Source organism: Dromiciops gliroides, chromosome 3 (assembly GCF_019393635.1).
Source record: "Dromiciops gliroides isolate mDroGli1 chromosome 3, mDroGli1.pri, whole genome shotgun sequence".
Taxonomy (NCBI): Eukaryota; Metazoa; Chordata; class Mammalia; order Microbiotheria; family Microbiotheriidae; genus Dromiciops; species Dromiciops gliroides.
This window is the reverse complement of record NC_057863.1, coordinates 568,527,083-568,551,455: the sequence shown is the minus strand read 5'-3', so window position 1 is coordinate 568,551,455 and position 24,373 is coordinate 568,527,083. Positions and strand designations below refer to the sequence as shown.

At 39.0% G+C, this 24,373-nt stretch overlaps 1 protein-coding gene across 2 annotated transcripts in view; it reads right to left on the bottom strand.

Annotated features, from left to right (window-relative positions):
• ITM2B (integral membrane protein 2B) overlaps positions 1 to 9,439 on the bottom strand; it is a 35,882-nt gene extending 26,443 nt beyond the window's left edge. Inside the window, exon 1 of one of the 2 annotated variants that reach the window (XM_043995051.1) lies at positions 8,950 to 9,439. In XM_043995051.1, coding sequence (XP_043850986.1) covers positions 8,950 to 9,066 — 117 coding nt within the window. In that variant the 5' untranslated portion in view covers positions 9,067 to 9,439. The remainder of the gene's footprint in view (positions 1 to 8,949) is intronic. The other variant, XM_043995050.1, reaches the window with a different exon arrangement.
• Between the last annotated feature and the right edge of the window lie 14,934 nt (positions 9,440 to 24,373).

The window sequence follows — 24,373 nt, the reverse complement described above, 5'->3', positions numbered from 1 at the left end:
GAAATTCATCATTATATCTATTTGGATCCGGCTATTCAAAGATTCTGGGGTAAGACTTCACCTCTCTGGGCCTCAGTTTTCTCATCTGTAAAACTAGGGAGTTAACTTCTAGCTCTAAATTCCATCAGTCTCTCATGACATGGACGGAAGGTTTTTTTCTGGCACACCTGAACTCCTTGGTACTGAAGTACAGTGTCAAGTATCACTAGTGCCATTCCAGTTACTTTAAAAGGAGCTGAATTAAAATGGAAGGAAGAGCCCAAGTGAGGGGCCATGTTCTTATAATCCACCAAGAAGCAATAATGAATGTGGCAAGTGGCAAACTTTGTGGCCAGATTACAAAAGACCTAGAATTTCCTGCAATCCTAAATAAAATCTAGTAGGATCCCACTTTGACCAAAGTTTCTGAATTAAAAAGACCACCCTTTAGGAAAAAGAACACATATGAACAAAAATATTTACAGTGGTTCTTTCTGTGGTGGCAAAAAAAATGAGAAATTATGGGGATGCCCATCAACTGGAGGATGGCTGAATAAATTGTGGTAGATGACTGTAACTGAATGCTATTATGCTGTAAGAAATAAAGATGGGGGGGGGGGCAGCTAGGTGGTGCAGTGGATAGAGCACAGGCCCTGGAGTCAGGAGTACCTGAATTCAAATCCAGCCTCAGACACTTAACACTTACTAGCTGTGTGACTCTGGGCAAGTCACTTAACCCCAATTGCCTCACTAAAAAAAAAAAGAAAGAAATGAAGAGGAGTTGGTATCAGAAAAACCTGGGAAGACTTACATGAAATATAAGTGAAATGAACAGAACCAGGAGAACATCTGCACACAGTAACAGCAATATTTTAACAATGATCAACTGTGAAAGACTTAGCTACCCTGATTAAGACAATAATCCAAGACAATTCTGAAGTAGTCATCTATCCACCTCCAGAGAGAGAACTATTGGACTTTGAAAGGAGACTGAAACATATTTTATTTCATTTTCTTTATTTTTCTTGCTATTTTTTGTTGTTTTGAGTTTTTTTGCAACGTGGCTAATAGGGAAATATGTTTTGCATAACTTCACATGTATAACTGATATATCATTTTGCTTTCTCAGCATGTGGGGAAGAGGCAGGAGGGTAGGGAGAGAATTTGGAACTCAAAACTTAATAAAAATCAATAAAAAATTAAAGGGAAGAGAAGAAGAGAGGAGAGGAGAGAAGAAAAAAGACCATCCTTTTAGCTTAAGCCTGTCATGTCCGTAGCTGAAGCCTACCGGGCTGTTAGCCCAAGACTTTGGCAGGCTTTAAAATGTTACAGATCCCAGTAATGGAATGAAGGAGAATAAACTCAGACTCATGGAATGTAGGGGCTGGAAATAAATTTAGAGATTAGAGGCCGAGTTGCAGAGGAGACTGCTAGGAGAAACCTGGAATCAAATTCAGCCAACACTTAACTGTTAGTCACTGCTCTCTTGGTTTTCTCATCTGTAAGAGAGGAATGTTAATACCTGTAATTTTATTAATATCTTTAGACTCTATCAAGTTGGTGTGAGGTTTAAATGAAATAATCCATGGAAAGTGCTAGGTAAGGGGCATACTAGCTGTGTGACCCTGGGCAAGTCACTTAACCCCAATTGCCTAAAGAAAAAAAAGTGCTAGGTAAAATTACTAGTCTAAACTTTTGACTTTCACCCGGTCTCATTCCTTCGTTTGACAGCTGAAGAAACTGAGGCCCAGAAACAGTTAAGTGACCTTCCCCCAGGTAACAAAGCTAAATAGCAGAATGGGGGTGGGGGTGGGGGTAGGGCAGTGCTGAAACCAAGCCTTCCAGACCTCTACTAAGTAAGAGATAAATACTAAAGGTGAAGTCAGTAAGGAAATACTGCAAAGAGAAGCTAGCTGTTGAGGATGAAGATAAGAAGCAACAGGAAAGAAAATCTTACTTATGTCATTTTAACAAAACATCTGCTTATACACACATTGAAGTTCAAAGTCATAATTTTAGATCGAAATTCCCAAGTTGGTTCACATGAAAACAGATATTTATAAATCTGTGGTATGTTATAATTCAATGACCATTTTCCCATCAAAAAATGGTCTCACCCAGAAATAGCATTATGCTTAAGTTTTATATTACAAAATCATCTTACTGCCAATCAATTACCAGAATTGTTGAATAGAAAGTACTTAGTGAAAAACAAAAATATACCTCTACCATGAGAGCAGTAATGGAATTTTATCATGGGGGAAAAAAACCACACCACACTGTTCAATTTAGGATAAGTTTAAGCAGATAAAATACTCCTCATTAATTTATTCTTTTTTTTTTTTAGTGAGGCAATTGGGGTTAAGTGACTTGCCCAGGGTCACACAGCTAGTAAGTGTGTAAAGTGTTTGAGGGTGGATTTGAACTCAGGTCCTTCTGAATCCAGGGCCAGTGCTCTATCCACTGTGCCACCTAGCTGCCCCTCATTAATTTATTCTTAATGCTAAAAAAGGGGGGAGGGCTCTACTTCATCCAAATGGTGATGAGATATATTGGTTTTCCTTCAGAATTAAAAGAACTTTAACAGACTATATTTATTTTCCAAGGGTTTTATTCACTCAATTGTTGGTAACATTTAGAAAATGTCCGTAGTTAAATGGCAGATAATAAAAGAACTACAACAACAAGCTTTATTTTTAAAGTTTTGCATTTCAAAAACAAGTATTTACTGAAGGATACAAATGGTAGTAAAAATTAGTTTTCAAATAGCAATTGTCTACAAAGTCCTCAAGGGACAAACAGGATACAATCATCTCCTCTTGTTACCTTCTTTTTGTAAAAGCATTTCATTAGTTTAAAAAAAAAAAGAAATAAAAACAAAACCAAACCAGACAATTTCCTATAAATCCTCCCAAGTTTCTTGAGAGCAAGAGTTAGATGTTTCTGAGTCTTGCAAATCCCCTTTGTTTCTGAATATCCCCTTCCTCCCATTCCAGAGAAAGCTATGCTTTTCTGTCCAAAACAGAAAAAAAGTTCAGCAAGACTAACCAAGGCACAGACTGCAGAATATGTACAATATTCCATTTACAATGAAAGAAATTACTTGTGCAAAAAATACTTTCATTTGGATGGCCAAATTAATTTAGTTTTTTTTCTTTTTTTTCTTTTTCCAGGGCAATGGGGGTTAAGCGACTTGCCCAGGGTCACACAGCTAGTAAGTGTCTGAGGCTGGGTTTGAACTCAGGTCCTCCTGAATCCAAGGCTGGTGCCTTATCCACTGCACCACCTAGCTGCCCCCCAAATTAATTTAGTTTAACAGAAAGCAGCTGAAGCCCATCCAGTCCTTATTAGAGTCTCAGTAAGTTTAAGAGTTTGAATTACTCAGTGTCCGTCTTGGACAGGATGACTTCTTTTGGGCCCTTTCTCTACACACTGATAATATGAAGGCAGCATGATATTGGAAGATAATTCAATAGACTTCAAGTCAAAGGACTTGGGTTCAAATCCTACCTCTTGCACTTGTTATCTGTGTAACCGTGGGCAAATTATTTAATCTCTCTGGACCTCAGCTTCATCTGTAAACTGAAGGCATTGGAATAGGTGATTTCTAACGTCCTTTCCAGCTCAAAGTCTATACCATGGCTTCTTCAAAAGGACCTCCCTGTGTAATTATAATGATTAAGCTGGCACTGGAGTTGAGGTGAGAAAATGTCCCATCCTCCCCCTCACTAAAGAAAAATGGTGAACTCAGCTAACAGACAGTCACAGACCTGAAAATGGTTTCATTATGCTGAAATGTTTTTTCTCCTCTTAAAAAAACCACCACCACCACCACTTTCATAGGCAATGAGGAAAGGATTGATCTAGAAATGAATGTAATACTAAAAAGAACTAGGCATCAATAAAAAGAAAACCCCAAAATAAAGTTTCTTTTTAATAAACACTGTAACAAAAACTATAAATTTCTTTTTAATAAATATTGTAACTAAAATTAAAACTCAATTCAATATGCATTTTTTTAAAACACCTACTCTGCACAAAGTCCAATGAAGTTATCTCCTAGGATCCAGAGATATTAAATGGAAAAACAATGTAAACTGTCATATCTTGAAGGAGCTGACGGTATATTAGGAGAAAATAATAAATAGAAAATAAACATAGATTTTAGTAGCCACATCTACAAAATGAGAAAGCTGGACTAGATGACCTCTGAGGTCTCTATCAGCTCTGAATCTGATTCCAGGATCTTAAATACAAAGTAATGGGGTGGGGGTGGGGGGAGGAACGGATAGGATAGAGTATTAACTGACCTAAGAGAAAAGAGTTTGTATGGATGGCACATGAGCTGAGCTTTAAAAGGAGACCGGGGTTCCAAGAGGCAGAAATACCACCAAATAATAAAAATGTCCCTGAAGAAAAAAATGTCCATGTACATCAAGTTAATATTAAATAACTTTTAAAATAACCCTAACTTCATAAACCTTAAGATGTTTTCCATACGAAAAAACCTACCAAATTTGAAAGTTTCCTTGTACACTAATTTACTATTAAATAATCCTTTAAATTAAACAACCTCAATTCCTAACGCTTAAGATAGTTTCTATACCAAAAGAAAAAAACAACACACCAACTTTGAAGCCCTAGGCATCATAAATGGATAGAAAAGTGAATAATCATTAACTCTGAGAAGCTTAATTAAGGGTGCAAACTCTAGCTGTGAAATGACCTCAGAGAATACTTCTGGCCAGGTAAACTCACCCTACAGTAGCAAACTGGAATTTCCCCACAATCCTCCAACCACTGTCAGCAACAATATATTTGTTGGTGTCTGGTCAAGAGAAAAGGTATAGGTTACAGCAATACTCAGGACACAACTTGGGGAAGACCAAAGCAGGAAATTACCCTCTTTCGATTCAATCTTCACCATTCCCAAGCCCAGGAAGTTTCTTCCAACCTCCCCCGAATTGTTAATAAAAAACATACCATGTCATTTATAGAGTGCTGTAAGGTTTCCAAAGAGCTTCGCAAATATCTCATCTGATCCTCACAACCACCCTGGGAAGTAGGTGCTCTTATGAGCCCCATTTTACAGATGAGGAAACTAAGGCAGACAGCAGTTAGGTGACTTGCTTAGGGTCACACAGTCACATTTAAACTAAAGTCTTCCTCACTCCAGGTCAAGCTAGCTATCTCACTCTACGTTAAGGAGTCCCCTAGTTGCCTTATGAGAAAACAAACAAACAAAAAACCCTGATAGTATAAATCACAAGATAAACTTTAGTAATGGGCAACACAGGATTTCACCAGAGTCCTAGAGGCATGAAGAGGTAAGAAAAGTCTGCCAACTGCCAAACTACAGAGAGATGAAGCCATTCTTTACACAGGTTTCAGAAGGAACTTCAGAAGATGTACTGCAATCCACTCACACTTTACAGATGAAGAAATCAAAGCTAGTAAAGGGGAAAGGACTTTGCCCTGGATCACACAGGTCACACCTTTTTTTCCTCAAGCCCATCTTTCTTGGGAGCTAAGGTTAACAATGAAGAAAGTAAACCAAAATTGAACTGGAGTGAGGAAGTATTTGTTGCTTTTATAACAACAACAACAACAAACATCCCAGGATGCCTGCCAAATATATAATACAGTGCTAGAGTTGGCATATTTTCTTCAGAATTTAAAACTGCACAGCCCACCTATTTTCCAGAGTTAAGTGAAAAGTAACCTGCAAACCTAATGTACTGGAAAACAGTTTCTAATTTGGAGGGATTATATATTCATTCAGTTTGAAGGGCTCATGATACCCTTTTCATTTTCTAATTATCAATTGATTGCCATTCCTCCCTTTCCCCTTCTAAGGGCTTGGGTCAACAGAAAAGAGAGAAAGAGTATAAGAGACAAAAAGTAAAGACAGAATTATTCACCAATAATCAATGCAGGGGAAGCAAATCAGGATCAATATGGGACAAGATGATTTAACAATAGGTAATGGAAAACAAAACAACTTTAAGTCTCCAGCTGCTGGAGAAAGCCTGAGAGGAAAACAGCAAGGGGGAGAGGGATAGCAAAGCAGAGAAGATGAGAAAGTATGTACCAGTGCATCCAGAGTGGTCACTCTAACGAAATAAAGGGTACTGTGGTCACTTGTTCCTAAGGGATTTAGGCCCTAAATTATCCAATCAAATCTACTCAAGAGCGTTAAAAGCAGGAGCAAACATACAACAGAATGATTCTATGTTTTTATCTTGCGAAAGCAGCTGCAGAAACATACAGAATGGTTTGGATACAGGCATTATCACAGAACCAGAAAAATCTTCAAGGAAATACTAATTTTGCAGTTATTGTCCAAGCTTTTAAGGTTCAGAAGTTGTCACACAAATTACACCCTGAAATAAGGTTTTAATTTACATGTAAATGACTGATTAGAAAGATCCTAACTCTTAAGGCAGAGCAATATTTTGTCACAAGCTGAAGAAAGGGCCCCTTTCAGTTAGGAGCTGCAAAAGGAGTTAGTCATCTGTATCTGCCAATTCACTGATTACTGCCTTAGTTACAAAGCAGGACTTTGGCCTTTACTGCTCAGTCCTGGTATTTTTGTTTGATGTATGGCTTTTAGAAAATAGAAAAGGGTTTAAAAAGCCACAGAGTTATGTATCACTACTTGTTATAGGTGCCTACAATGTCAAATATGAAGGTGAATTCAGGAGAACTTCTGAAGCTTTCCCTTCAGGTTTACTGTTTCAGAGATTGAGAAAATTATCAGGGACTGATTTTAAGGCTTTCCAGCCAACAAAAAATTTGATTTTTGGCCAAAGTTTTTCCAATCTCCCAGAGGATCCAAGCCCGGAGACAAATAAGGTTTCACAAAAAAATGATGTCACCCCATTTCTTCCTCTAGATTTCTTTCTCTTTTTTCTTTTTTAAAGAAGAGCAGTCAGTTACAGATACAATCTTATGATGATAGTTGCCTTCTACTTTCAGATTTTAGTTTTCTTGCTACATTGTACTACATTGGTCCAATACTGGGGTGGGGGGCTGAATATCAGATAAAAACAAAAGTTCAGATAATCTGCTACTGGAATTACAATATATTAGATCTATCCCAAGTATGTTATTTTAGGACTTTGCAGACTATTCAGGAGTACAGAGCAACCTCTTAATCCATTTAGGAAGTCAGCTCACTATTTCCATTTAAAAGTAAGACAATCCATATCAAAATTAACTTTTGAAGCTTGGGGTTTTTGTTTTTATTTATAATTCCTTACACTTCCACACATATACACCAAAAAAGTATTGGCAAGGTGAAATTAATATTATGTCTCAAAGTCAGTAAGCACAGAATCTTGGAATTGGAAGGGACTTTAGAATTCCATCTACTCTAAGTCAATATAAGAATCCCCTCTAGAACATTCTGGGCAAGGGGTCATCCAGTTCTATTCCCATACTTCTAAGTAACTGGCAAGGACCCATAGCCCCATTTCAATTTTTATTGTTAAAACTGGACAAAACCTTGAAAAACAACCAGCAGTGTTCATAAAAGGCACACAGTCATTAGGCTTCCTTTATATGTTAAAACAATATTTTAATCTTTTTAATAATTAGAAAACATTATCCAAATGGATAGGAAAAGTTTTCCATGGCAAATTTCTTTTGGAAAATTAGCAGAAATAATTTGAAATCTGTTAAGCTGCAAAAATATACTCGACACATAAGTTAAAATAACACGGAGAAATACAATAACCTTTTGCTGGAGTTTCTTCTGTTAAGCTACAAAAACATAAGAAACTCCAGCAAAAGGTTATTGCATTTCTCCTATTGTTATTTTAACTTCGGTGGTACCACAAAAAAAATGCTTCCTAAACAGCCTTAGTGGGGAAAATAATCATCCAATGAAGAGTCCCAGATGACAATTCTATGATATTTATTTTAAAGCAGATTACTAACGACGTAATTCTCTATTTAAAAACAAAAATTGAAGATGAAAGGGGAGGGGTTGCAAAATTTTTATTTCATCTAGTGTTGTACTAAATGGGGAGGGGGGGGGGCGAGACACGACGTCCTATGGCCAGTTTCCAACAAGAGCCTAGTAACAATTGCTGACCTTTGATGGGAATGATATTGTTTTAATTATAAAATTAACAACTAGTTCCTCACTCCAGCCAACTTGCCCGCCCGCCTTCTCCCCCACAGTTAAGTTCAGCTGCCAATAAGGATGGGCGAGGGGGGTTTGGGGGAGGGGGGTTGAGAAAGAAAGGAGGGTGAGGAAGAAAATGCTTTTAAATAAGAGGCTTACAGCTTGCTGGACTCAGTCCAAGTACTGTTCGGCTCCAAAACGAAAGTAGAAAAAGAACCCGAGGTTTAGGACCGTTCTGATGTCAGCCATTTTAGGATTTATTTATAAAGGGGGAGGAAGTGACAAACTCGGCTGGGGGGACTGGGGGGGGGGGCGGTGTTTTTGTTTTGCACGTTACCGCAGTAGGTGCGGGTCAAAGCCCCCAGTACACGCAGCAGCATAGCAGCGGCGGCCCCAGCCCTCCTCCCCGCCCCGACGGCACCAATGACAGCAAACCGGGCACAGAGCTTTCAATCTCGCTAGCATCCCGTCCTTCCCCAGGCTACCTCGGCAAAGTAATGAGCTCGCCATTCCCCGCTCCTGCACACGCACTTCCTTACAAAGGAGCCGACTCCGGCTAAAGGAGAAAGGGAGCAACTGGAGATGCGGGAGAGCTTTAGGTTCCCCCAGAAAGTAGCTCTTGAAGGCTCCCCTTCTTCACCCCCTCAACCCCGTTTCAGCCAGGTAACCCAGCTGTATTACGATCCTTGCAACTTGATCTAAATCACCCCGTCCTCATCCCAGTGGCTCTCCCCGGGATGCCCTCAGGGCGCCCCTCACTTCACCCCCTGCAGCTACCCTTTCCCCGCTCCTGGGTCCCCCCTCACCCCCTATCGTCCACCCCTGCCCCGCGCCCGGACCTTGCAGTCCACACTGACGGCGTCCGGAGGGATGATGAGCGCCTCCTCGCCGTTCTTGGGCTCCTCCTTCTTGGCCTCCTTCTGGGCCAGAGCCGAGTTAAATGCCACCTTCACCATGGCGCGGCCTCTCGCTGCCCTCGCGGAGTGGGGGGTGGCACTCGCTGCGAGCCGCCTGCAAGCGGCAGCTGCCTTATCCTCCTCCTCCTCCTCCTCCTCGGCCCGGGCTCCGAGCTAGCGAAGGGCCCCTGCTCAGGAGGCGGCCGGACAGCAAGGTCCGTCTGCTGCGGGCTCTGCCTGCGCCTGCACTACCCCTGCTGCTGCTGCTGCTGCTGTTGCTGTTGCTGTTGCTGTTGCTGTTGCTGTTGTTGTTGCTGCTGCTGCTGCTGCTGCTGCTGCTGCTCCTGCGGATCGAGCTCCGGCTCTCCAGCTCTCAAGCTCCTGCTGTGCAGGCGGTGGACGCTCACGCACCCAGAGGGAAGGGCAGGGAAGGGGGCGGGGCGATCCGCCTCCAGGGGCGGGGGGGGGGGAGGGGGACGGGCGAGGAGGAGGGAGAAGGAAGGAGCAAAGCGACCGGGACCGCCTCCGGGCTGAAGAACCAGCTCGGGGAGCCGCAGCTGCGGCAAGTAACTGGATCCTCCTCCCCTTTGGTTTCTTATTTTAAGCATAATTGGGCCAACTTTTCTTGGGTCTCAAAACATATAGGAATTAATCCCTTGCAACTCCCACCCGGGTGAGTGCTTCTACAGGTATGAAAGTTTAGGTGTAATCTACTCTCTGCCCCAGTTCCCTCGTCTATTTAAGTGGATTGGTACTGGGGAGTCTTTGAACTAATGCACTCTGGTAGGTGAGATAAATAATATCCCTTATCCCAGAGATCAGCTTTCTTTTCTGGCTGTGTGGGTTCCACCCACGGGCGGTTACCTGAGTCAGACTCGATTTTCTCTCACCGTTCCTTCTCCCTTCCTTCATCTCCCTTCTCCTCCTCCCTCCACACCCCCTTCATCCTCCCCCTCCTCCTCGGTCAGTCTTCCTGTTGTGACCTGCCTCTGGAGCAGTTCTTTGTGTTGCTAAGCGCTATCGCTTTTGAACCCAAATCGTTCTCTTGTGGATGGATAAAGCTCACCTATAAACTTGTGTGTATTTGACATAACTCCAAAGAGATACAATGCAGTTTAATTCAACAGATGTTTATTAAACACCCACTTCCGATGTGCAAGGTACATGGTAACTAATATTTCTGTAGAACGGGCTCAGAAATTTTAACCTTGTACAGGTCAAAGAGGTAGGTCCTCTGAATCCAGCTTCACTGTTCTTTTCACTGCACATACTTAGCCTACTTTATAAAACAGGTTTCCACTCTAATCCACCCTTCTCACTGCTTTCAAAGTGATTTTCCTTAAGCACAAGTCTGGCCATGTCGTTCCTTTACTCAATAAACTACAGTGGCTTCCTGTTTCTTCTAAGATAAAATAGAAACCACGCTGGGCTTCTAAAGTCTTTTTGTAACCTAGCCACAACCGACCTTTTCAACCTTATTATATACATTCTTCTCACGCCCTACGGTATAGCCAATCTTCTTGCTGTTCTTCATTTCCCATCTCCTTGCCTTTGCATTGGCTAAGAAACCTGGAACTCCAGTTCCCTACTCCTTTCCTCCATCTTTTCTAATGTATTACTTCCTTAGCTACATGAAGGCTTTCTAGATCTCTCCAACTGCCACCCCAATTTACTTTTAAAAATATTCTGTATATTTAACAAATCGATAAAATTATGTGTACAGATCTCATTATAGAACACAAACTTCTTGAGGGCAGGAACTATTTCCTTTTTGTCTTTGTATCGCCAGTGCCAAACATACCACATAGAAGGAGCTTAAAAAGTGCTTCAGGTTTCAGCCAGGCAAAGTCCCCATGCATGGTACAGAATTGAGAGTTGGCAATCCCAGGCCCACTAGGTCATTCTCAATCTGTAACTTTAAGCAAGTCACAATCAAGTAGATCAAAGGTCACCGGGTTTAGTGCTAGAGAGACTCTAACAATTCCCTATTTTCCAGATAAAGAAACTGAACCAGGGAAGAGGTCTAGAGTGGTTAGTATCTGAACTAGAATTCAAAGGCAGGTCTTATATTTCCAAATCCAGGTCTCTTTCTATAGACCACACTGTCTGCCTGGGTCTCAGTTTTCCTCATTACTAAGATAAGAAAAGTGCATTAAATAAACTTTATGGTCCCTTCCAGCTCCAATATTTTCCAGTCCTGTGAATTTAATTTTCAACCTCCAGTTCAGTTCTACATCTGGTTACCTGTTGTCTCCAACCTCAGATTAACCAAAAAATCATAGTACTACAAAGTAGAAAGGGACATCAGAGGTCACACTATCCAATCTCTTACCCAAAACATGAATCTAAACCTTTAAGATACTAAAACTGGGACAGGTTTCCTGGAATGCTACTGTTTCCAAAGACTGAGGAGTCTTACTTAGAAGGAAAAGGAGGATGGTTATAGAATTCAGTTCAATTCAAGGAATGTTAACTAAGTCCTTAAGAGGTGCCAGGAAACAGCTAATTATTTTGTACCACAATAGGGGAAATAGGGGAAACAAAGAAGTCAACTAACATTTATCAAGTAACATTTAAAAGCATTTACTAAGTGCCAGACACTGTGTTAAGGGCTGGAAAGAAATTTGTCACATTTCACAGCTGAATAAATTGAGGTAAAGGAAAACCAGTTAAGTTTCTGTCAGCCCCAGGAATGGAACCTTAGACCTTACTTATTAAGCCGCAGGAATAATAATAGTCTACATTTATATGGTCCTTTAAGATTTAAAAAGCACTTTCCCAGGAACACACCTGTAAGATAGGGACTGCAAAGATTATTATGCTCATTTTCTAGATGAGAACACTAAAGTACTTTACCTGAAATTCTTCCAATGAATAAATGACCAAGTTTCCAAGCTAGTTTGAAGATAATGTGACCTTCTGATAGAGAGGTGATCAGGGCAAAGACTGAGACATATATTTTGGGTACATAGCCAAGGCAGGAATTTATTTTGATTGACTATGTATATTTGTTGCAAAGATTTGTTCTTTTTTCTTTATTTTTTCATCAAGAGGAGAAGTAGGAAGTAGAGAAAAAATATTTTTGTTAGCTGAAAAAAACTTTTTAAAAAGATGACATGTGACCTTTCCTATTTAAAATTGATTGGCAAACTATCTGGGAACTCTATTCTGGTTTGGTTTCTGCATTTTATTTTGTGTTCCAAATACAGCGTAGAAAGACAGTATAGATAGATCACAGCTAAAATGATCAGTCTTCTTTTACACTAGCATGGGCATGATCCCTAAAAGCTATAGGAGGGATGGAAAAGAGAGAAATGATACAGAATAGGAGCAGTCAAAGAAGAGAGAAAACCCCCCTCCAACTATAGCTTACTGAATACAGACTGGTAATGCAGAACATGCATGCTAAAGAACAATTTAGTGTGCTTTGATAGACATCTCTCTTCTTATTTTCAGACAACAGTAAAATCAACTTTTTAAATGAACCATTTGGTGTATTTCACCTTGATTCCTTGTTATATTTATATTTAACTGGGAAGGAGGACAAGATGGCCTGTGGGAGCTAAACCAAAGAAAATCCCAGATCTGTGCCTGTGATTTGAGGGATGGTTTGGGGGAGGAGTGTAGTCTTTTTACTTATGTTTCCGTTCCTTCAAGGACGTTTCTTTCCAAAGTGACTTGTCTTCAGAAAGTGATTTTGGAGGTTTGCATAAGTGATTTGAAAACTCTGCAAATGTAAAGTCCATGGCTGAATAATGTCACTCTAGGTTTTGAAACATTTTGTTGACAACTCCCCTCCTTGACCTTAATATTTTTAGCTTTAGAAAATTATCTTGCAGCTTTGTCTCAGCTTTTATAAAGCTAACAGTAGATATGTTCCTTTTAGACTAAGAATGATTCTCCAAGTTAAGTCTCTTCTCCCCATCAACCAACAATTCCTATTATTTACCTTGTCTTGAGTATTATTTCTTGTTTTGAAATCACCTTCTCATTACCTGCCTTCCTTCCATGTTTAAAATTCTGCTTATCACTAACTCTGTCTTGTTGCCCACCATACTTTTTTCAGTCATTTTACTCTAACTCTTGAAATTTAGCTGATGTCAGAGAGGGTATACAATGAGACCTATTTCTTGGATATGGCAAATGCAAGGAATTATTTTTCTAGACCATGTGTATTTGTTACAAGGATTTTGTTTGTTTTTGTTTTAGTGAAGGGAAGAATATAGATCTTTGTTAATTGAAAAAAAAATTTTAATTTTTTTTTTTTTAGTGAGGCAATTGGGGTTAAGTGACTTGCCCAGGGTCACACAGCTAGTAAGTAAGTGTCTGAGGCCGGATTTGAACTCAGGTACTCCTGACTCCAAGGCCAGTGCTCTATCCACTGTACCATCTAGCTGCCCCTTAATTTAAATTTTAAAAAAGAAATTTAGCTGATGCTTTAAGTCTGGTACTCCAAATTCACCACCCATTCATTCACTGTACCTCATTGACTTCCACCAAATAATTTTTTAAAAAAATTGATGTTTAGGGGGCAGCTAGGTGGTGCACTGGCCCTGGATTCAGGAGTACCTGAGTTCAAATCCAGCTTCAGACACTTGACGCTTACCAGCTGTGTGACCCTGGGCAAGTCACTTAACCCCCATTACCCCGCCAAAAAAAAAAATGATGTTTATAAGAAATATTATTTTTGCAAAGCACTTTAAACACTTTCTCATTTGATCTTTACAACAAACCTATGAGCTGGGTGCCATAGTTATCATTAATCCCTTTTTACAGGGGAGGAAACTAAAGTTCTAAGGGGGTTAAGTGACTTGCCTTTGAGCACACAAGCAGTGTCTGTGGCAGAATTTCCACCATGGATTTCCTAACCCCAAGTCCAACACATGAAAGAGTGCTATATTGCCTCTTGGGGTTATAAACTTGCAAAGCTTTTATACCTAATGCTGGTTATATACGCAAATGTCCAGAATATTAGTTGTCAGTATTTCTTGGATTGCTTCTCTCTTAGATTCTCTTATTTGCTTGTATCCACAGTCCAGTGGCTCCCTATTTCCTTTAGGTTCAAATATAGAATCCTGTGTTGGGCTTCTAAAGCCCTTCACAATCTGGCCTCTTCCCGCTTTTCTAGCCTCACACTTTATTCCCCTCCACATCCTCTAATATAAAGTTGGGATCTTTGCTGTTCTTCAAACAAAATATTCCATCTCCTAACTCTCTTAGATTTTCATTGGCTCTTCCCCAGGCCTAAAATTTTCTTCTTCCTCTTCTTCCCTTCCTGGCTTCCCTGGTTTTCTTCAAGTTTGAACTATCATCTTATGTTCTGCAAGAAGCTTTTTCCCATTTCCCCTCAGTGATTGTGTCTTCCCTCTAAGATTACTGAACAAATTGTAGGATGTAAATGTGGTGGAATACTATTGAACTGTAAGAAATGAGGAAATAGATTATTTTAAAGAGACTTGGAAAGATTTATTTGAACTGATGCAGAGAGAAGTAAGCAAAATTAGAAGAACAATTTATACTGTAGCATCAATAGTATAAAAATGAACAATTTTGAAGACATTTATGAACTTATCAAGAATGAAATGACTAGAACCAGGAGAACAATTTATACAGTCACAACCCATTAAAACAAACAACTATGAAAACTATAAAAAACTCTAATCAGGGGGCAGAGCCAAGATGGCAGAGGAAAGGCTGTGACTCTGGAGTTCCTGATATGAACTGTCCACATACCTCTAAAAAATGCCATAAGACAATTCCTGGAGCAGCAGAACCCACAAAAGAACAGCGGGAGACCATTTTCTAGCCAAAGACTTCTTAAAGGGGAAGGTCTATGGGATATTAAAAGGTTAAACTGTTTACATTCCTACATGGGAAGATGATACTTCTAACTCATAAGAACTATCTCAGTATTAGGGCAGCTGAAAGGAATATACTTAGACAGAGGGCACAGGTGTGAATTAAATATGATGGAATGATATATGTAAAGCATTTGCTTTTTATCTTTTTTGTGGGGGGTGGGGGGCGGCAGGGTGGAATGGCTTATGTCTGGGGCTGGATTTGGGCTTGGGGCCTCCTGGGTCCAGGGCTGGTGCTTTGTCTACTGTGTCACCTAGCTGACCCATGTTGACATCTTTAAAATAAAGTTAAGGGGTAAGAGGAATGCACTGGAAAGAAGGGAAAGGGAGAGGTGGACTGGGGAAAAGTAGCTCACATAAAAGAAACAAGAAAAAGCTTAGGAAACGGAGGGGAAGAGGGGGAAAGAGTGGGGGAGTGAGTGAGCCTTACTCTTATCAGAATTGGCTCAAAGAGGGAATAACATACACACCCAAGTGAGTGTAGTAATATAGCTTTCCCCATCAGGGAAGGGGAAGGGAAAGGGGATGGGGGGGAGAGGTGAAGGAAGGGAGGGAAGTTGGGGCAGGGGGCAATAAGAAGCAAAACACTTTTGAGGAGGTCTAGGGTGAAAGAAGATAGAAAATAGAGTAAATATCAAGGGGAGGGAATAGGTTGGAGGGTAATACAGTTAATAATAGTAACTGTGAAAGAAATGATATGCAGGATGCTATCAGAAGGACTTATGAAAAATGCAGTTCATCTGCAGAGAAAGAACTGATGATATCTGAATACAGATTGAAGTATAATTTTTTGTCAGTTCCTCCTTCTAAAATTATTTTGTCTGTTTTCTTTCACAACCTGACTGATATGGAAATGTTTTGCATGACTGCATATGTATAACTTATATTGAATTGCTTGATTTCTTAGGGAGGGGCAGAGAAGGTGGAAGGAAAAAAATTTGGAATGTAAAGTTAAAAAAAAACAAAGTGAAAATTTTGGTGTTTTTTTTTTTACATGTAACTAGGAAAGATACTAAATAAATACATTTAAAAGCAAACAAATAAACTCTGAACAACACAATGACTATCCATGATTCCAGAGTTTGGATAATAAAGCAAGATGTACACCACTTGATGGAGAGGTGATGGATTCTGGGTGCATAATAAGAAATATATACCTATATGTAATAGTGTTTATCTGGCCCCTATGGCCCTATCTTATGGCCAAGTGTGTTCATTTCTTGCCTCTCCCCACTTTCTCCAGTATCTTTAAGGGGATTTAGAAGCATCTGATCTCTGCCAATGGTTCAAACTCCCTTCAGTTGTGTTCCCTCAGTTTTGGAGTCCCCTGTAACACACTTCTATTTAACCATATAACAAATTAGATTTTACAAAGTTATATTTACTTTAAAGGTATAGAACAAACACACAAACATCTATCCCCAAACCTGAGGGGCGTAATCCTTCCCTATACCATCTCAGTTTTTGATGAGGAAATGAGATTACCTTGCAAGTTTAACTCAGTTCCTTTATAGGATAATCCTACCAAGTTCTAAGTCCAAAGTCCCCTGGAGTCCCAGAACCCTGGTTTCTGAGGGCTTCATTTCTAGTCCGACAGCAACATTTGGTCTAGAATGCTGCCTTCAAGGTCACCAAGGCTTGAGTTCCCAGGTCAAGGGACTCAACTATTTATGCTTAGAACCGAAATGGACAAATGAAACAGACCAAAAGTCTAACCCCTGTTCTTGACTCATGGTGCCTAAAGGTGAAGGAAGGAAGGCAACAAGCATTTATCAAGCATCTGCTATGTGCCAGGTACTTCTGCTAAGCCCTTTATATATGTGTGTGTGTGTGTGTGTGTGTGTGTGTGTGTGTGTGTGTATGTGTGTATATATATATATATAATATATATATGTATATATGTATATATATGTGTGTATGTATGTATATGTGTATGTGTGTGTGTGTGTGTGTGTGTGTGTGTGTGTGTGTGTGTGTTGGACTCACATCAGCTCTGGGAGCTATTAGCCCCTCTCTTATTATCTCCATTTTACAGTTGAGAAAACTGAGGCAGACAGAGGTTAAAGTGACTTGCCCAGGATCAGATAGCTAATAAGTATCTGAGGCCTGGTTTAAAGTCATGTCTTCCTGACTCCAGGTCCAGCATTGTGTCACCTTGCTATGTTCCCCTTGATAGTAGCCCTCCTTACCACCTTGAGCTTACATGTCACCTGTACTGTGGATGAACAGGACCTTCACCCACTTGGACACTGCAGGAAAGAGAGAGAGAGATTACCTCAGTCAGGCAGTTTTAAAGATGCAATCGTTCTGGCTATAAAGATAATGAATGGAGAGACTTCTGGTAGGGGAGTACAGAATGCTTTTCCCCAGAAACATTCCTGTCTTTTCCCATATGGGTCCTACATATTAAACGATGTGGGCATATACAAAACCTTATTACATATGTACATACATACACACATATATATGTGTGTACATATATATGTTTATATAATTTAATATATTAAATTGAGAGAATTTGTTTTGTTGCAATGGTTTTTATTTCCTTTTCAGTGGAGGAAAGAAAATAGATTTCTGTTAATTAAATAAAGCTTAAAAACCCAAGAAACATAATTACTTTATCAGGAAGTCAATATAGGACTACTGCAAAGAAGGTGCTTTGTAAATCCTTCAAGTACTATTCAAATGTGAGGTGTAATAACTTTAGATTCACAAAGGGCAGTTTAAAAAAATGATATAAATGTCTATTTTTCTGTTTTTCTGCACCTCTTATCCTAGACTGTCATCTACCTAATACACAATGTGGCTAATTGGTCACTTTGACCACTGTATTAATTCATGCAGATCCCATATGATTGTATCATTTAGCATTAGTTAGGAAAGAGATGGTTGGATCCACCATGTTCTGCTTTAATTTGCCAGTTTCAGAGACCCAGCTTATTACCCATTTCTAGAGCTACCAAATCCTAGCTCTCCCAAGGTTTACATATGTGAATATATAGAATCATAAATTCAGATATGGAAGGGAGCCTAGAGGTCATGTAGTCCAGCCCTCTGATTTTACATAAGAACAAACATGCCTAGAAAAGCTAATTAATATGCGCGAGGCCCCCAGATCCTTAAGTGGCAGACCAAGGATGTTAACTCAAGTTCCTCTGACTGGGAATCCAGTACCCTTTCCACTGTACCACGATGCTCCCACCAAATATGATGACTTTATCAGCAAGTCAATATAGCACTGTTGCAAGGAAAGTATTTTGTAAACCTTTCAAGTACTGTGTGAACATGAGCTGTTATTGTGTACAAATAGCTTTCGATTTGCCAAAGGCAGTTAAAAAACACACACAAAGATTTGTATTTTTCAAAAAATTTATCTACCTCCCTCCTTTCCCTAAAAGTCCATTGTGTCAATGGATTTCTGGAAATGTTTTTCTTCTTTATACCCAGGACAGTTAGAAGGTCCCAGATGTGGTTGACATGATGGTGAGGACAGTCCAACCCCACCTTAGAGCCCCAACATGAAGTCACTTGACACACCAGAGCCTGGGGGACACACATCCTTGCACTCAAAGTCTCTCATTGTTGTGGGTTGAGGTTGGGGGCATATCATTGTGCTTTAAACTGAGCAGCCCCTGGCACCTCCTAAATAGACTCCAGCTCCTGACCAGGCCAAGGAATTTGGCAGGATATCAGGAAAGCCTCTTTTGAACAGTGCTTTCTGTTCCCAAACTTCATCCCAGCAGGATTTGGAAAATAGATACCTTGTGAGGGGAAGAGTAATGACACAGAGGATGGATGTTTGAGAGTCCAAGATAACAAATCCAGAAACCTAGATTCCAACCTTGATTTACACATCAATTGTGAACTTCTTTCCAAATTAGACAAATTAGAGAATGACCAGGATGATAAAGAAACTTAAAAACTACAGCATATGGCTTTAAATTAATGAAAAAGCTATGAAAGAGACAATATGCCTGGGCCAAGCACAGTGCCTTGTGGTAGCAGGAAATGGTGGAAATTCATTGAATTGAATTTTGTTAAGTGAATTGCCCTCTTTTTCATATGTATTTCATCCCATTTTATTTTTTATTTTTTGGCAGGGCAATGGGGGTTAAGTGACTTGCCCAGGGTCACACAGCTAGTAAGTGTCAAGTATCTGAGGTCAGTTTTGAACTCAGGTCCTCCTGAATTCAGGGCTGGTGCTTTATCCACTGTGCCACCTAGTTGCCCCACCCCCAAATACATATTTCTTAAATAGAATTAGATTTATGGTATCCTCATTAACAAACTTAAAATATTTGACCAAAAGCTTTCAGGTAGAAAAGGAGTAACCTTAATCTGATTAGCTCCAGAAGGTAGAATTAAGACTGTAAAAGAGAGGCACATTTTGGCTCAGCATTAGGAAAAACTTTCCAATAATTCAAGTTGTCCCCCCCAAAAAAAACTGATGTTTTTTTTTTTGTTAGGTGATGATTTCCCCATCATTGGAGGTGTTTAAGCAGAGGCTAGATGACCATTTTTATGGAGGGGATTCCTGTATTAGGTAGGGGTTGGCCTAGATGAACTGTAGAATTCTTTTCAATCCATATTCTGTGACTCTGATTGTCTCCATCTGTAATGGAGAGCTATTCAATAATAGCTCTATATAATAATAATAATATAATTATTATTATATTATAATCTATAGCTATAACAGTATAGTCTAACATTATATAATAATAATTTATTGCTGTTATATTACTATAATAGTATAATCTATAATCTGTGTCTATAATAATATTTATATTATAATCTAGATCTATAATAATAGTATAATCTAATATGTAATAGCAATTTATTACTGTTATAATATTACTACATATCTATAATAATATTTATATTGTACTTCAAGGTTTACTAAACTCTTTTCAAATATTATCTTATTTAATCCTTGCAATAATCCTAGGAAGTAGATGTTATGCAGCCTTCTAAGTGTCTGAGGCTGGATTTGAATTCTGGTCTTCCTTATGCCAGGTCTAGCACTCTATTCACTTTAGCACCCAGTTTCCTCTAATATTTCTTAATGTTTACTAATAGAACTATGCTAGGTACTATGAAGGATATGGAGAAATCTTATATATAATCTCTGCCTTCAAAGAACTTGTGGTCTTTGTTAGAAAGGTACCACACCTGAAAAGTTTAAATAATAATTCAAAGAAGATGTCATAAGGCAGTGCGGGACCCCAAGAATGGCACAGGGGATACTTGCTCTAGGATTTTAGGATGGAAGGAACCTCGGGCTCATAGACACAAAAGGGAATTCAGGAATCTAATCCAACATCCTCAATTTACACAAGGGTAGTAAGCCTCAAAGGCAGGATTTGAACCCAAGTCCTCTGCAGAGCTACTGTTCTTTGTACTATGTCAACTTGGTCTTGAAGAATGTTTGGGATTTGAATAGGCAGAAAGGAATGGCGAGGACATTCCATCCAGTTGGGAGAAGAGAATGAACAAAGACTGGAATGAGTCTGGAATGTGTTGGAGCCAGAGACAAGACAGGCCTGACTAGAGTAAAGTATATGTATTTTTCAGGAAGCAGTAGGAAAATAAGGGAGGGTAGCTGTTACAGCGTCATAATACAAAGAGTCTTGGACACCACGGAAAGTTTGGATTTGATCCTGTAGGTAATGGGCAGCCTCTGTAAGTTTCTGAGCAGGCAACCTGATCAAAGCAATGCTTTAAAAAAGATTAATATTGCAGCTGTGTACTAGATTGATTGAAAGAGGGAAAAACCCAGCATTTAAAGAGACATCTAAATGGTCTTCCAGGTTCTCACTGTACTAGGCTGAAATGGTGAGGAGGCTATTCCAGTAGACTGCTCATTCTTCAAAGGAATATTGTGAAGGTAAATGAGTATTTATGCTTCCCCTTCTCCTCCTCCTGCCCCCACCCCTCACCCCCATACATTTTAGGATGAAAGGTGCCATAAAAACATAATATATTACTAAGAGGAATGCTATAAAATATAATTTTTTAAAACCCATATGGTAATGTTATATAATAAAAATAGCATTAAAAAGGCATACAAAAATTGGCAGAATGTGATAAAAATGACTTTTCCCTCCTTCTTTATGAAACTTCTATTCAATATTTCAATCAAGACAAAGTTGGAAACTGTAGGCAGAGTAAACATTGGACTGGGGACTTAAGAAACCTGGGTTCTAGTCTCAGTTCTGTTATCAATTCACTGGGTAACCTTAGAAAAAATCATTGAACGTCTCCAGGCCTCAGCTTTCTCCACTATCAAAAATGGAGACTCAAAGAGAAAAAGATCTCTCTGTACAAAAATATTTATAGCAGCTCTTTTTGTAGTGGCAAAGAATTTGAAATTGAAGGGATGCCCATCAGCTGGGGAATGATTAAACAAGTTGTGATGTATGAATATGATGGAATATTACTGTGCTATAAAAAATGATGAACAGGCTGATCTCAGAAAAACATGGAAAGACGTATATGAACTGATGCAAAGTGAGGTGAGTAGAACCAAGAGAACATTGTACGCAGTAACAGCAATACTATATGATGATAAATTGTGAATGACTTAGCTACTTTTAGCAATACAATGGTCTAAGACAATCCCAAAGGACTCATGATGAAAAATGCTGTCTGTCTCTAGAGAGAGAAATGATGGAGTCTGAATGCAAAACAAAGCATGCTTTTTTTCATTTTCTGTATTTTTTCCTTTGGGTCTGTGTCTTCTTTCACAACATGACTAATATGGTAATATGTTTCGCATGATTGAACATATATAACCTATGTCAAATTGCTTGCTGTCTCAGAGAGGGGGGAGGTAGAGGGAGAAAATTTGGAACTCAAAATTTCTTAAAAAATGAATGTTAAAATTGTCTTTACATGTAACTGGGGGAAAATAAAATATTATTTAGAAATTGGAGACTTGACTATATCATAAAGTCTAGCAGTACAAGATTGGATGAACAGAGGAAATAGGACCATTATCCTCCAAACACGAATTTCTAGAGTTGGTGAGGAGGCTTTTCCAGGCCAATGTTAAATTGGGACTATTACTTTACATTTGTACTTTGTATATCTATCTTTAAGATTTATTCATTGTTTCTTTGCTAACTTCATACTTATAGATAGGGTCAAACTGCCTGCTTTAGGCTGAATTTGCTTCTTTCTTTAGTTGTATTTCCATGGTGATTGGTAGTAGCAATGTTTCTTATTCTAATAATATCATTACCTTCCCCGCCCCCACTTTTCTCTTGGGATTCTAGGTCCTTTTAGTACAACTCTTTACTGTCTTTATTTTTGTGCACTGTTTTTCAAATTGAAAGAGAGCAAAAATAAAACATCAAATAAGCCACAATATATAATTTTAACCATTTTACCCTCAAACTTCTCACCATTCAACAAGGAAATTGTTGCTATAAATTTAGGACAAATATTTTCAGCATCATGGAAGCTCTGATGAGCAATCAGAATGGACTTAACAGGTTGGAAAAGTGGACATAAATAAAATGTTTCAACAGGAAGTATGGGATCATACTGTTGAAGGAAAAATATTAATACTGTCCTCTGTATTTTAGGCACATCTGCCAGAAACAAATTTATTAACTTAACGTCATTCCAATTCCAAGTATTTCTAGCTTATCTAGAGAAACGTCCAAACTAACACAGTCCTCCTTCCTCTCTCCCCACGTGTCCTTGGATAGCTCTCTCCTCAAGGCAATGTGAAGCAACAGTTGTAGGAATCTCGAACAAAGAAAAGGCCACAATGTATTAAAATATAGTTTTAGTTGATCTTTTGCTAAAACTACTTAAATTCTTCCTTGCGTGCTCCCCCTCGAGGAATGAAAGGACTTTCTCCCTTTGTTCCTAAAAAGGGGGAAAGACAATGATTTTAACTATGCAATAGATATTTTTTGTATTAAACTTGATTAGAAACATTAATCCGTATTTCTGGGACCTTAGCTTTTGTTCTCAGCGCTTTTTACATTATCCTAAAGGGAAAAGTATGGAAAGCACTTTAGAATAGAGAAATATTTATTTCTTAATATTTTCATTAGAACTAAAATGGAGGATATTAATATGCTTCCACGATAACCAAAACAAAACCCTACATAAACACAAGATGAAAAATTTCCATGATGGCAGAAATTCTCATTCTCACCCTCCTCTCTCCATGACCCACCCCTGTTCCTCTGTTCTTTTAGGCTCTTGACATTGGTTCTCTGTTTTTCAGTCATTAGTCTCTCCCTTCTAAAACTAATCCATTCTCTTCATTTCAGCTAGCTGATGACTGCCAAATCTAGACTCTTTCTTTCCAATCCATAAGGTATATTACTGACAGACTTAGGTATTTCCATAGATCTCTGATATCATAGGTATGGGTACTTCAGTGATACACATTGTAAAGCCATCCACACCTTATCCTGTTGTGACTCCAAAGGTGCTTCCCTCCATTCAGTATGCCAAGGGCCTTCATTTTATAGTGTTTTCTTGACGTTCCTTTCTTTTTTTACATCACTGTAACTTACTAATGACTTTCCCCCAATGGGGTTATTTTTCTAGATCTCTAAATATTGCATGGACAACAGTGAAGCATACAGCTATCCATTGATCATCCCTTGATTTTGTTATATGCCTAACCCTTATCTTTGTTCCTTCTTAGTGCCTTTCTTTTGAGATTACCTTCCAACTACTCTGTATATATCTTGTATGAACATGGTTGTCTGCATATTGTTTCCCCCATTAGAATATAAGCACCTTAAGATTTAGGAACTGTTTTTGCTTTGTGTATCACTGGATACCTATATTTTAGTTTTGTGGGGTTCTTTTTTTTAACTTTATTTGTATCCCTAGAACTTAGCACAGTGCCTGACGTGTAGCAGGTGCTTAATAAATATGTGTTGTAATTGTTCCTCACACACAGCACTCCGTCTCTAGTCTCTGTGCCTTTGCACTGACTGTCCCACATATCTGGAATGAGCTCCTTCCTTTCCTTTGACTCATAGTGTCTCTCTCTTCCTTTAAGAAATGCCCCCCCCCCAAAAAAAAAACAGAAAAGAAAAAACCTAAGGGCCATATTCTGTATGAAGATTTTCCTGCTGTCTCACTTCAACCACTAGTGTCCCGCCACCAAAATTACCTTTTTTTTTTTTAACTTTTTTGTAGGTTTGCTACATAAAATACATACAGCACATATATCATCCATACCAGAGGTGTCAGACTCTGGGATGAAACTGGTAGAAATCCCTACTGGGGCCTGAAGAAGATTAAATTTAAATTAGGAAACATTTAACAAAATAAATAAAAATACAATACAACATAGATAATACTAATTTGTGGTTTTATATATTAATATTCAGCCTGCAGAGGTCCGTTTCTATTTGAGTTTGATGCTACTGGTCTGCACCACTACAGTGTATGCTCACTGCAAATAACGATTGTTTTATTCTTTGTAGTTATAACCCCAATGCCTAGGATAGAGCCTAACACATAGTAAACTC